This window comes from Scomber japonicus, chromosome 11 (genome assembly GCF_027409825.1).
Source record: "Scomber japonicus isolate fScoJap1 chromosome 11, fScoJap1.pri, whole genome shotgun sequence".
NCBI classification, from domain to species: Eukaryota; Metazoa; Chordata; class Actinopteri; order Scombriformes; family Scombridae; genus Scomber; species Scomber japonicus.
In genome coordinates this window covers 11,987,025-12,000,202 of record NC_070588.1, presented here as the reverse complement: position 1 = coordinate 12,000,202, position 13,178 = coordinate 11,987,025, and the positions used below count along the sequence as shown (strand labels likewise).

Here is a 13,178-nt window from a genome sequence, read left to right as displayed (position 1 = left end):
AGGGTCACCAGATAAATTTGAGGGGTCATGAGATGACTAATGGGAGAGGAAAGAAGAAAAAACAAAGTTATGATGAATAAATCAGTTTTCAGTTTTTAGACATTTTGTCAGATCTTTGAATTTTTGCTTTTGAACAACAATTTGAACATTTAGGGAAAAATCACTGTTTGATGGAGCAACTCATAGACATCTGAAATGTGACCCTGACTACACACTGCATTTTGTAAGATGTCAAAAGCCAAAAAAGTTGTAAACCACTAGTTTAATCTTTAACAATGCGTTGTATTTTAAAAGCTTGTTATATTATCCATTGTGTCAAATCTCCATCTGAAAAGTAATTGAAGATTACAAGTACCTCATAATTGTACTTAAATACAGTACTTTAGTAAACGTAGTTATTACTTTCCACCACTGCACAAGGCGAACTACCAGACATTTTTCTCTAAAATCTCAAATGAACACACGGCCAGCATCCTGTCATTAAAGGTGTGTATGTTTGATCAAGTTTAGACCTCTTTAGCCCTCTGCTGGTGTTTGTGCACTGCTGCAGTTTTAATTGGAGCTGAGATAAACTGAGGGATCAGAGACTTGCTGTACACAGGGTCCCAAAGGCCTTCTGTGAGACAAATCCGGTATGTCTGTTGATGTCCCAGGCTGCAGAATTCCTCCCTTCTCTTTCCCAACCAAACCAGGAGTTTCTCACTCAGCTTGTAGATACTGCCCATAAACAAGATGTCCTCTTAACTGTGTTTACTGCATTCAGGTCGCAGTTGGGTAGACATATTGGCCTGTCTGGTTATTTGGGTTAATGCTGGCTCGTCATACTGTGGATTAGTGTTGGCAAAACAGAGCCGCTACCTGCCCCTAATCACACAATATGCAGCTGGCAGGATAACTAAGACAATCTATTTGTTCGCATTTCTTCTTTAAAAGAAAATCACTTTTTTCATCTCCACCACACAAAAGATCAAATATAATCATATAAAATCACTCAGCAGTCTATATTTTTAAATACCCTTTAAGCAGGACACATTTTTCTGAGGTCCATTATATCTCTGTATTTAGGGTAAAATCCAGTCATATTTCCAATTTTTAACACTTCTGTTTCAGTTCTGTACCTTCCATATGTATTGAAGAAGGAAAAAATGCAATTGTGTTATCATTTGTATGCAGACATAGTAAGATGACCTCCGGGAACAATTAGCTCTCTTATGTGAACACCGTGTTCAACAAGGTTGGGGTCTAGTATGCTCCTGTACCCAGACTTAATAGACCTGAAAGCAAAAGAAATATCGTACCCTTTGGAGAATCATCTTAAAAGCCTTGCAAAAAAAACAACCAAACAAACAAAATAACCTTCCCAGAAAACCAAATCAAGTTAAATTAAAAATCAAAGCATTTTTCAGTAAAAGATTAATAATTTATTATTTCTGTTCTTGTATTGCTCTATATCAGAGCAGCAGCTCAAAGTTTGGCACTTGACTTTCTAACATTATGTGTGAGGATCAACTATTACATTGGTACATCAAAACATTCACAACCAATGTTTTTTCTTCCTAACTGCGTTAAGGCTATTTAAACAGCGTGGTCTCTCATACCGACTCTTTTTCTGAGATATGACAACAGTCAGAAATGAAAAAAAAATTATTAGTAAATACTGTATATTAAAGATTATCTGTGCAAATACCTCAATTTGAGATGTTTAAGACATAGATCTAACGTGTTATACATCTGCTAGTACAAGAACGCATTGCATAATTAAAAAACAGAAGGTGAAAAACATTTCCAGAATATCATTTAAAAGAACCATTTCAGACGTCGACTACAATCATGATTATCAATAGTTACAATTTGTCTAAAACAAAATGAAATAAACTGGGATAATGTAACTTTACTGACCACATACTAATTGCATAAGGTGTTTGACATTTTTACAGTGCGTTACAGTACACATCTCAGCACTTATATTCCATTCTGAATGTATAAATGTGACAACATCCAAGTTCATTATAAGCACATTACATGCATTAACACCTTTTTATAAAAAATCATTTCAGAAAAACAGTGCAATGAAATGTTCTGACATCATTGTGATTAAATGATTATATACTTTCACCAGAAGCTGTCAACCCCTTTGTTTTTGCATTATGTGTTGCTACTGGCATTACGCGTCATGTTTTTGATTATATTGCAGACAGTATATTGATGTGCTTATAATGCCTTGTGAGCAACACACTTTAAGTACATTTAACCTGCTATTATAGCAGCCTCAAGTAGAGGGATGGTCACGCATGCATCATTTGGTTTTGTGTATTACCTATTCTTAACCGAGATGCGTTGTTTAATACCAAGAAATAATTTTCAGCATAATAAAGAAGATTAAAGTACACTATCTTTTAAACCTAAACATCATTGACACATTTTTTTATAGGGTAGATGATGTCTACACAGGCCATAGTACAGACACCTATGGCAGTGATTCTAGTGTGCAGAACGTACATAACAACAAATCAAAAGTTTCTCATGAAAAACACATCCTCAGAGATTCTACTGTATAAGGCAGAGACACTTGACAGTCTTTGATGTGAAAATCCTACATGTACCGCCCAGATTTAAAGCTGATTTTGTACCAGCACAATGTGAATGTTCATGAAAACATCTTCAATCCTAAGACTTTTGTAAGACCCTAGCTTGAACTACGATGGCAGGATTCTCAATGTCGGCTTTGCTCTGAACCATCCTCAGCTCCAGCTGTGCAGGGCTAGGCCTTTTTCCAGGCCCGGCCATCTCTGAGAGGAAAAAAGATGAGAAGGAGAACGGTTCAATGAAAATGCTATGATTTTGGACTTCGGCTTACTGGTCAACTCAGCAGTCAAAGGGTAATATGCAGCTATAAAAGAAGCAGTTCATTAGCAGGTCATCACATGCTTGCGTCCTTCTACGTGTAATCAAGTAATCAACTGAAATGTGTTTCTCGACAATCATATTAACGTATATATTAATGGTTCACATATTACTGTTGATTGTGTGAATACATTACCGGGAGCAAGCACTGTTCCTGTGTGTCTACTACAAAAGCTGTTACCATAAAGTAGAAGGACCACAAACAGAGGAGGATAAACAAACACACACACATCCTACCGTTAGCATAAGTAATGGTCCTCTTAATGACGTGATGCATGACTGAAACAGTCTTTTCACAGGCAGCCTGTGAAAAATAAAAGAAGGACTAGATGACATCCAGCTGGCGTCATTAGATTTTCTCAGTTTACTGATTTAAACAGCCAAGTGTGTTTCTGACCTTCAGGTCTTTAGGGTGATGGTGGGTCCAGGCTAGCAACATGGCAGCAAACAGGTCTCCTGTCCCCACAAATACAGCATCAACTTTGGGGATGTCCATGCAGATTTTCTGACTGCTGTTGGTCCCATCTGGTTTCACTATAGTGAGGAGGACAGACAGGGTAGTGATGTTGAAATTGACAAGGACAATAGTTCATTGTCAGTACAGTCATGGTTAAAAATATTGGCACCCCTGCACTTCTGTCAGATAATGCACCATGTCTCCCAGAAAATAATTGCAATTACAAATGCTTTGGTATTCACACGGATAAAAATCCACACAGAACTCAAAAAATGGACTGGACAAAATTATTGGCACCCTCAGCTTAGTATTTGGTAGCACACCCTGTGGAAAAAATCAATTGCTTTCTGAAACCATGAACGAGTTTCTTACACCACTTCACTGGAATTTTGGATCACTCCTCTTTTGCAAACTGCTCAATCATCCGATGCCAGAAGCAGCAAAGTAACCCCATCTGAGAACCTCCACCATGTTTGACTGAAGGGACTGTATTTTTTTCTTTGAAGGCCTCATTTCATTTTCTGTAATCAGTACTATGACGTATTTTACCAAAAAGCTCTATTTTGGTCTCATCTGTCCACAGTACGTTCTCCCAGAAGGATTTTGGCTTTGTCGCGTCAGTTTTGGCAAACTCCAGTCTGGTTTTTTTATGCCTTTGTGTCAGGAGTGGTCTCCTACCATAGTGTCAAGTGCAGGGGTGCCAATATTTTTGGCCATGACTGTAGATGATTTTATACATGTTATTAGGCTAACTGACAGCGTAAGCATCCCCACTCATTACAATGTTGTACTTTTATCCTGTTTACCCAAAAACCGGCATCAAGTACAGACAGATCTAAATAAAGACTGTGGCCGTGAGTAGACTCTGTCTGGAGGAAGTATTTTACCTGTTTTTTGACTTCCAAGGGCCACCAGGAACTGGTCCCCACATTTCGAGGGCAGATCTGTACTAGTGAGGACCACAGTCTCTGGCCCCATTTTATGAAGCAAGTCCATCACCTGGAGAATAGAAATGGTCCCATTTACTCAAGCTATTGAACCGCTAAATCCAAATAAGGCACAATGAGAAGTGCTGCACTCACCTCAAAAGCATCTGACTCTGTGCTGATTTTCCTCCCAGTTAAAAGCCTGTTTAGAAAAGGGGAGAGGTCACAGATGCTTCCATGATATAAAACGTTAAACACACACTTTCCCTCACCTGCATCCTGTAAAAACATTTATTAAACCGGATTTGCTAAACACCTCACCAGGAAGAGAAACTTGTATCACACCATTTACCAGCAGATGTCTCTTTCTATTAGATAATAATGCCAAATTTCCTTAATTCTCTTTTTCTCTTTTATATTTTCTTCAGTGATGATTAGAAGTGCACTCACTCTGCTTCAAACTGGTTGGGGGTTAGGATGTCGGCCAAAGGCACCACTTTGTCCCTGTAGACTGGCAGCAGGTTCTCTGGGACGTACTGTGACAGGAAGCAAACACAAGATTTTTCTTAACCAAAAGTTTGTTTTTGAACCAACTTACGAGTGACAATTAGTTTTACAAAATGATGAAAACAAATATTTATGAATGAAAGGTGAGCAAATGACTTTAATATTATTTAGATTTAGAGACATATGAAGGAGAATTAACTGTACCATAGCACCTTGGTCTCCCATAACAGGATCACACACTGCAGAAAAGAACAGAAATTTAAGCTTTATTTGGATTTAAAAGTTACACTAGATACAGTTTCATAGTTCACATTTAGGAGTAAAATAACTAAGCTTACACTTACCATACACCAAGCTGGGATTGGCCTTCTTCAGCTCTTGAATAATGTCAACCACCATCTCAAGGAAGGACGTATCCCTGCTGTATCCTGCGGAGGAAAGTGTAATAACGATATAAAAAAAAGAACAAAGTAAAACAGAAACATCTGAATTTAGTATGATTATCATTATCATCATTATTATTATTATGAAACTACTCTACTGTATATAATTACATTTGATGCTTTTTTTCTAACACAACCCAATCTCTGATGTAATTGTCATTTTACCAGTAGTGTGACGTAACTGTCGATAAATGATGTAAATAAAACAAGTAAAATGTGATGCTTATAAGATCAGTTTTTTCATGCGTTCATGATCAAAGCATTTCACGACTGTCTTTGGCAGCCCGAAACAAATACACAGTCAGTGAAATAAATGCAAGTAGACATTTTGGATCAACAGTAACTTCAGGAAAAATACAGCAGAACATAGTAAATGTATTGAATTTCTATTGAGGCCACGGTTAGATAAATCCGCATCTCCACAAACAGTACAAAACATAAGCTGTTCATGATCCAACGCCTCCATGTTTTACACCTCCTCTTCCTCCCATTTCTTCACCCTTATCCACATGGACACACTCCTTTGACTCACCTGTGAGGATGTAGTCATAGTGGTTCACCTTATTGAGTTTAATACCCTCATACAGCACATTCAGCTCCTCTGCTGTCAGTACTTGCCCCTTCCAGTGGGCGTAACCTGAGATACAAAAGAGAAAATGGCAGACAGGCAAGTTCTTAACGCTGCTTGGCTTTAATCAAAAACACAAATAAAGAAGATTGAAGCTGGCAAAAGAGTCTTTTGAAAATGTGCTCCAAGGAGAATCACACTGCAGTGTCAATGAGGAGAATGGGCTTTTAAAATTAAAGACATGTAAAGATATTTTCTGACTTTGAGAAACAAAAATCTGACAAACTCGTGCAACATAAACCGAGGAAAACACTTTAATACTGTGTATAAACCTCAAGACTTGACATGTATACAGTCTTGTTTTTCTCCTCTATGCTCTGCCTTCTCATTCCCTCCTCACTCCCTCTGCTGAGGTCCCCCTCCTTCTCTGTGCTGTCCAGGGCCAAACGGGGCCTCCACACTGACTGAATGGGATGTCTGTATCCTGGCTGTCAGCTTCCCCCTTCCTTTGTCTCCCCTTCACCATTAACCTAGAATAAACCCCAACAAGCTCTTCTGATTGCAAATCATTGGACACAGAGTGGACGCTTACAAACTTGCATCCATACTGGAGCGCAGGTTTCACATAGAGCCCCAACCTGACTTGGTGCCAGGGAGTGCACCTCCTGCAGTCAGAGACTTAACAGAAAGCTTTCTGAAGGGGAAAGTTTACTTACGCCTCCACTGAGAACTAAACTTCTGAATAATTACAATGTCTTTTGCACATACTGGTATAAATTATATGAGCGATTACAGCCTACACAGTAATGTAATTTAGTCTATATGCTCAAGAATGTAAACTTTTTCTCTCTCAAAAGACCAAATGTTTATATTGATTTAAGTGGTGGCTGTGCAAATGTCTCCTGCTCATGTGGTGAAAACACATTCTTCACATACTTCGGAGCATGAACCCAGATTATATTCCTATCCTCTCTGCAGGTGGTTTGAGCCAACAAGTTTCAATTTAAGCAATGTTATCTTAATGAGTAACATTACTGCCCTACCGTATAAAATAATAACATAACATTATTGAGATCAACCTCTAAACTGTGTGTGATCAGGATTTTGCAACACTAGCAGAAATGACTTCCTACCAGCAAAATGTCACAGTTTTTGCTCCTGTGACCTTTCATCACAAGCACGAGACGTTTTAGGAAACAAGGGTGTTGCTGTGTTTCAAGTCCAGACTATCGCACATACTTATTCTGTACAGCATAAACTACTCTTTATAGTGTACTGTAGTGTAGTGTTAGGAAGGCTATAAGTTTAATGTCCGCATTGTATTGATTTTGCTCATTTTGCTCGTACTAAATCTGTTTCATGGCCTCTTCTCAACTGCTTTGTTCAACTATCCAAATGCAGTATTTTAACCCTCGTATTGTCTTCGGGTCTATTTGACCCGAAGACAACATTTAAAATGTCATAACTTTGGTTTTCTTATATATAATTGCCTCAAAATGACATGGATGGTCCCCGACTATGCTCTTTGCAAGTAAAATTAATTATGAATATTTTTGTTAAATTATGTGTGTTTTATTAAAATTTATAGCACCTGTGGTCTTCCCGGGTCAATTTGACCCGGTCACATTTAGTGGTGTAATTGGTCACGCTATTGCGCTTTCCAGCACAATGAACATATACACACACACACACAAACACCCACACACACAAAAAAGTTACCTCTAACCCCCCCCCCCCCCGCCCCCCTCCCACATACACACACACACACACACACAACTCCAAAGCTACAGATGTGTAAACCTGATTTCATTACAACTTCTGATCTACCTACATGAGGCTACACACACACACACACACACACACACACAAAAAATTACCTCTAACACCCCCCCCCCCCCCCCCCCCACATACACACACACACACACACACACAACTCCAAAGCTACAGATGTGTAAACCTGATTTCATTACAACTTCTGATCTACCTACATGGGGCTACACACACACACACACACACGCACACACACTCTCTCTCACACACACACACACACACACACACACAACTCCAAAGCTACAGATGTGTAAACCTGATTTCATTACAACTTCTGATCTACCTACATGGGGCTACACACTCTCACACACACACACACACACACACACACACACACACACACTCACTCACTCACTCACTCACTCACTCACTCACTCACTCACTCACACACACACACACACACAACTCCAAAGCTACAGATGTGTAAACCTGATTTCATCACAATTCTGATCTACCTACATGGGGCTACACACACTCAAACACATTTCAAAGCACTGGGCCAAAACACAAGCTACACTTTTGATATGCTTTCTCCAGTTGGGGACAAGATGACAATAAACAAAAGACAGAGTGTATAGCATCCTTGGGGCATTTCACATTTCACTCTGAGACAGCATGATGAAGATGACCGACACTATATCACAGCCTCTTGACCTTATTTTGACCCCTTTGGAGTGTCAGTGGTTATCCAAAAATAAGTAATGATTTCTGCTTATTTTATTCAAAAGCATGGTATAATTTCATGTAAATTAGGTTTATTGCTCATAAATTAAGCATAATAAAAAAGAATAAGAGGTGTAAAATAAGTTTAAAATATGTGGAAATGAGTTGGAATGAAGTTGGCTAAAAATATGCAACAGAATGGTGTAATCATTTGACACTTTATGCTTTATAAACAGTCGAATTAGACAGGTCAATTTGACATTTCATGTAAATGAGGTCTACCACACCATACATTACAAAAAAAAAATGAAAAATCTGTGGTTATGTGTTGGAAACAAGTTGACTAAAAGGTGTAACACAGAATTGTGTGATCATTTTATACTTATATGCCTTATAAACAGTCCAACAAGACCGGGTCAAATTGACCCGGGAGGACAACAGGTGTGACTATTTGCTGCCATTAAAAAAATTTAAGTGGTTTCAAAACAATATCCTGACTAAACTTTGACATATACCAATCTGTGATATTCCATCAATTTGTGTGCCTCTGATCAAAACCATAGTGAAAATAATTCAGAATTTCTGCTTTTTTTAACTCAAAAATGAGGTATACTGTTATGTAAATGGGGCTAAAATACCATATATTACAAAAAAAAGTGTAAAATATATGTTAATGTGTTGGAAACAAGTTCACTGAAAAGGTGAAACAAAAAAATTGAGGATCATTTTATACTACATACTTTATAAACAGTTGAACAAGACCGGGTCAATTTGACCCGGGAGGACAAAAGGTGCGTAGTAAAAACGAAGACAATACGAGGGTTAAAGTGAGGCCATGTTACAGCTGAAAGAAGATATTTTACCCTCTTCTGTTTAGAAGAAAAAGCGTAATTCATCAGCAATAAAACACACCACTGCTCATTTCAATACACACAGGGATTTAACTGTTTAAGCCTCAGCTTACAGTGACTGTTCGCTAATGTTAGACTTTAGTTATTACAGTTACAGTGACATTACGGAGTCAGTTTTCTGACTTTATTGCAATTTCACTCGCTCTCAGTCAGGCCAAGTCGGCGAAGATGGTGTCTTTAAAGCAGCTGACTACAGAGAAGCTTGAGCAATATAGAGAAATCCAACATGTTGTCATCCTCTAGTCTCTTCTTGTGGCCACAGTGACGGTTTGCTTTAAAAGTATTAGAATATGTTTATAATTACAGCCTTAGATAGAAAATATATAGATTATTTTTAATTTACTGCCATTAAAATGCTTTAACATTGAACAGTACAAAATTCTTTATATTCCTTGATTCTTACAAAATACTTAAGCTACTGCTATAATAAATTAGAACATGCTTATTTTCAGTACTAATTAATCAGCTTGTTTTCTCAATTAATCAATTACTTATTGTGTCAAATTTCCCAGTTATAAGTGACGCCTTTAAATGTCTCATTTTGTCCAATTCAAATGGTCATAAACACAAAAATATTCAGTTTATTGTACGACAAATAATTTGAGAAGCAGAAACCAGCTCATTTCAGCGTACTTCCTTCAAAAATTACAATTATTTGATAATCAAAATATTGGACAATTAATTTTCTGATTCATTGACTAATTGTTGCAGTTCTGTAATAAATGCTGCACATAAATTATTTATTTAATGGAGAACTTATCATCACAATGAACCACTATACTTAAAAGGGGGAAAAGCGGACATTTCTAGTAAACTATCCTCAAAGGTGACGACTAATGAGAACTGAATTTGTTCTGGAAACATCAGATGATTGTTAAAATCAAAATTATGTTCATTAAATTAGTAACTACCAGCAGATTAAACATATATTATTCAAATTAAATGACGCACTCCCACATGATCACAAAGTAAAACCAAAGATAACAGAGAGGGAGGATAAAGTGATTCTTAGTGAACATTAACCTTCTGAGTTAATGTTTCCGACTTAAAGTTAATGTACACACTCTTAACTGTATGATCACATGAGTCTTATACAGTTCATCGAGTTCATCGATGTCGCCGCAGTCGTGAGGCAAAGTACAAAAATCCAGGACAGTGATTAACTCAACAGGACATGAAGTGCTATCATATCTTTGCCTTCACACCAGAGTCACCTAATTCAATCCAACGTACACACTGGAGTCTTAAACAAATACAGTTTTGTTTGCATTCATTGTTTCACACTCAAACACGCGTCTGTCCTTAAACAAACTGTAACTAACAACTGTTTTAGTCACCTATTATTCTGACAATTATTTGATTTGATTGACTTGCTTGCGCTTTAAAATGTCAGAAAATTGTAAAGAATTAATGTTATGTCTTGTTTTGTCTGAACAACAGTCCAAATCTTCCAAATCTTCCATTTACTGCATCGTGTGTAGCAAAGAAAAGCATAAAATCATCACATCTGAGAAGCTGACACCTTCAAATTTTGGGAATTTTTAAGAATGACTAAAATGATCGTTTCACACTGATTTTTTAAATGTTTTGACACCTGCGTTGTCTATATAAAGTAGAACAAAACAGGGACCAGCTGGTAGAGACATAATTACTCCACAGTGCATCTTTAAACTACTGTATGATGTTACATTCATGTAAAATGTGTAAGAGTATTAAAAAAAAACCTCATATCCAGATAAAAAAGATACAAAAAGTGGATTTAGTGAAGTGTAAAATGATCTTTGTGAAACTGAATAGAAATCGCTTAATTTTCCTCACACAGGTCATTTAAAAGCATTCAGAGCAAACCTGTGTGATTGGAGAACTGCACAGAGTTGATAGAGTCCACTTCAAAGCCCAAAACCTGAGGAGAGAGAGAGAGAGAGAGAGAGAGAGAGAGAGAGAGAGAGAGACATGAAGCAGCTGTGAAAACAGAGAACAATGAAGACTGTACAAGCTTTGTTCTAAAAGAGTTTCTGACTTTCATTGAACTGCGGGAACAAGGTGGTGGATTACTGTGCACGCTGCAAATCACATATTCACATTTCTCTACTTTTATGAGGATCTGAATGCCTTCTTCAGCCTTTTCTGTGGACTGAATAAAAATCCTGCAAAGACATGAAACTTGTTTGACATAAGGACTATAAAAGAGATCCTCAAGTTAGCTTGTAGTGTTGATACAGTGAATTTTTGGCAACAAATACACATGACGTTCAATGTAATGTCTGTAATGATTCATATGGAAATGCGCACTCACAATTCTTTAAAAAAACTACTCTGTGTTTTCTTATATTGCCAGCACCAATATAAAAAGTTATTTCTAATATGCAGGTATGTGTAGAAACATTGGTGAGGTTCTTTTGTTGTTTCTTTTCTTTCCACACGGGCACAAACAACTATCATCTAAGTTCAAGATTTTTCAAGTCCATATGAACTGTGAAAACATGATTTTACTCGCTGTAATCATTCTTCTTGTTCACACTGGCTATTAAAATATCCCCTTTAAATGGGCTTTCTTTGTAATTGCTGGGGGCCAAAATCCACAATGTGTCCACATAGATTTTGTGCAAAATGCATTTAAAAGTTGATATGAAGCTTACATGAGGCTACAACAGTCTGAGTGAGTCATATTAAGTAGATATCTGCCATATTTACAGTCTTTTTAGCATAATTTTCTTTGTGTTCCCCTGTCTTGCTGTGGTTGAAGTATAATAACAAAAAGAAGGACATTAGCACTAAAAAAGACTTGATTTGACTTATGTTTTGTAGCTGAAGCTTCATATTAGCTTCAGATAAACTTTTACATATATGTTTTGCACCGAAGCAGGTTTGTGGAGGCTCCCCATCACTTATATTATAAGTGTATTACTGAAGAAGGGCTCTTCTAATGGAGAAATTATTACAGCAAGAAAAACATGTCTCAATGTACATCTAGACTCCTGCATGTTGTCTTAAAACAGACACTTAAACTTCCACCATCCTCTGTTAAATTAATTTCAATTCAAACGTGCAGCTTTTAAAACTAGTTTGCACTGCTTCCTACCTGTAGCTGCACTAGTTGATAATTAATGTGAATATAACAGGCAGCCTCTAAATCAGCTCTGCAAAACTCTGGATTATAATAGTGCAGCACATTTCCTCTCAATGATATTTTAGCTTTATTTATATTTTTACAGCTATAGATATTGTAAGTTATAAAAAATATTTTTAAAAAAGGTGGAACAAATCAGTAATTGGCCTCTGATGTTCACAGTGAAAGGATCCTGTTAATAACACATTCATGACTACTCTCACAGATCAGTAAGTGGTAATAAGTAAAATGCAACCACCTGAGCCTACAGATCTGGGTCAGTGTTTACCTGCAAAGGGAAGGTAGCCGACTTGTTCCCGACGTAACCCCTGACAACGTGACTCTGAACGGACAACACACGACACTCCATCCCGGCTGCTACACTGGCTGCGTTTAAAGACACCGAACAGACAACAAACGGACGCGATAAATCCTAAAGTAGCATTAAAACTGTGACCACTAGGCTCTGACACGCTGAAACTTAGCATGAGAGCAATACAATTCCTGCAGTGAAGGACGGCCGTGCCCCTAGTGACAGTTCCGGTTTCTATTCAGGCAGCTATAAGGACACCTAAACTGGTGCGTTCACAGGCGCCAGAGAAATGTGGGGCACGCCAGAATCTACCAGTAAAGTTCACTGCCAGCTTTTTCCCTTAAAAAAAAAGTTTTTTTATTTATGGGTGCTTTTTCCGTTCCCAGGTCATTTTATAATTATAAATATGAATGCAAATTAACTTTAAAATACTTTTAATACCAAGTTAGGCATTGATCTAATTGCAAATTAAAAATATATAATGTAAAAAATTAATTAAATAAATAAATGAAAATCTACCTAGAATAACCTCGAAAAATAGCATTTG

The 13,178-nt window shown here is 37.3% G+C and overlaps 1 protein-coding gene across 1 annotated transcript; it reads right to left on the bottom strand.

Annotated features, from left to right (window-relative positions):
- Nucleotides 1–1,404: 1,404 nt before the first annotated feature.
- On the bottom strand, nucleotides 1,405–12,834 carry LOC128368170 (pyridoxal kinase-like). Its single transcript, XM_053328933.1, has 11 exons — nucleotides 12,608–12,834; nucleotides 11,058–11,112; nucleotides 5,770–5,874; nucleotides 5,139–5,222; nucleotides 4,999–5,033; nucleotides 4,738–4,823; nucleotides 4,444–4,489; nucleotides 4,249–4,360; nucleotides 3,302–3,438; nucleotides 3,142–3,208; nucleotides 1,405–2,789 (listed from the first exon to the last, which is right to left on the bottom strand). Exons 1-11 carry the CDS (start codon nucleotides 12,686–12,688, stop codon nucleotides 2,668–2,670), a joined length of 930 nt encoding a protein of 309 aa, XP_053184908.1. The 5' UTR covers nucleotides 12,689–12,834; the 3' UTR covers nucleotides 1,405–2,667.
- Between the last annotated feature and the right edge of the window lie 344 nt (nucleotides 12,835–13,178).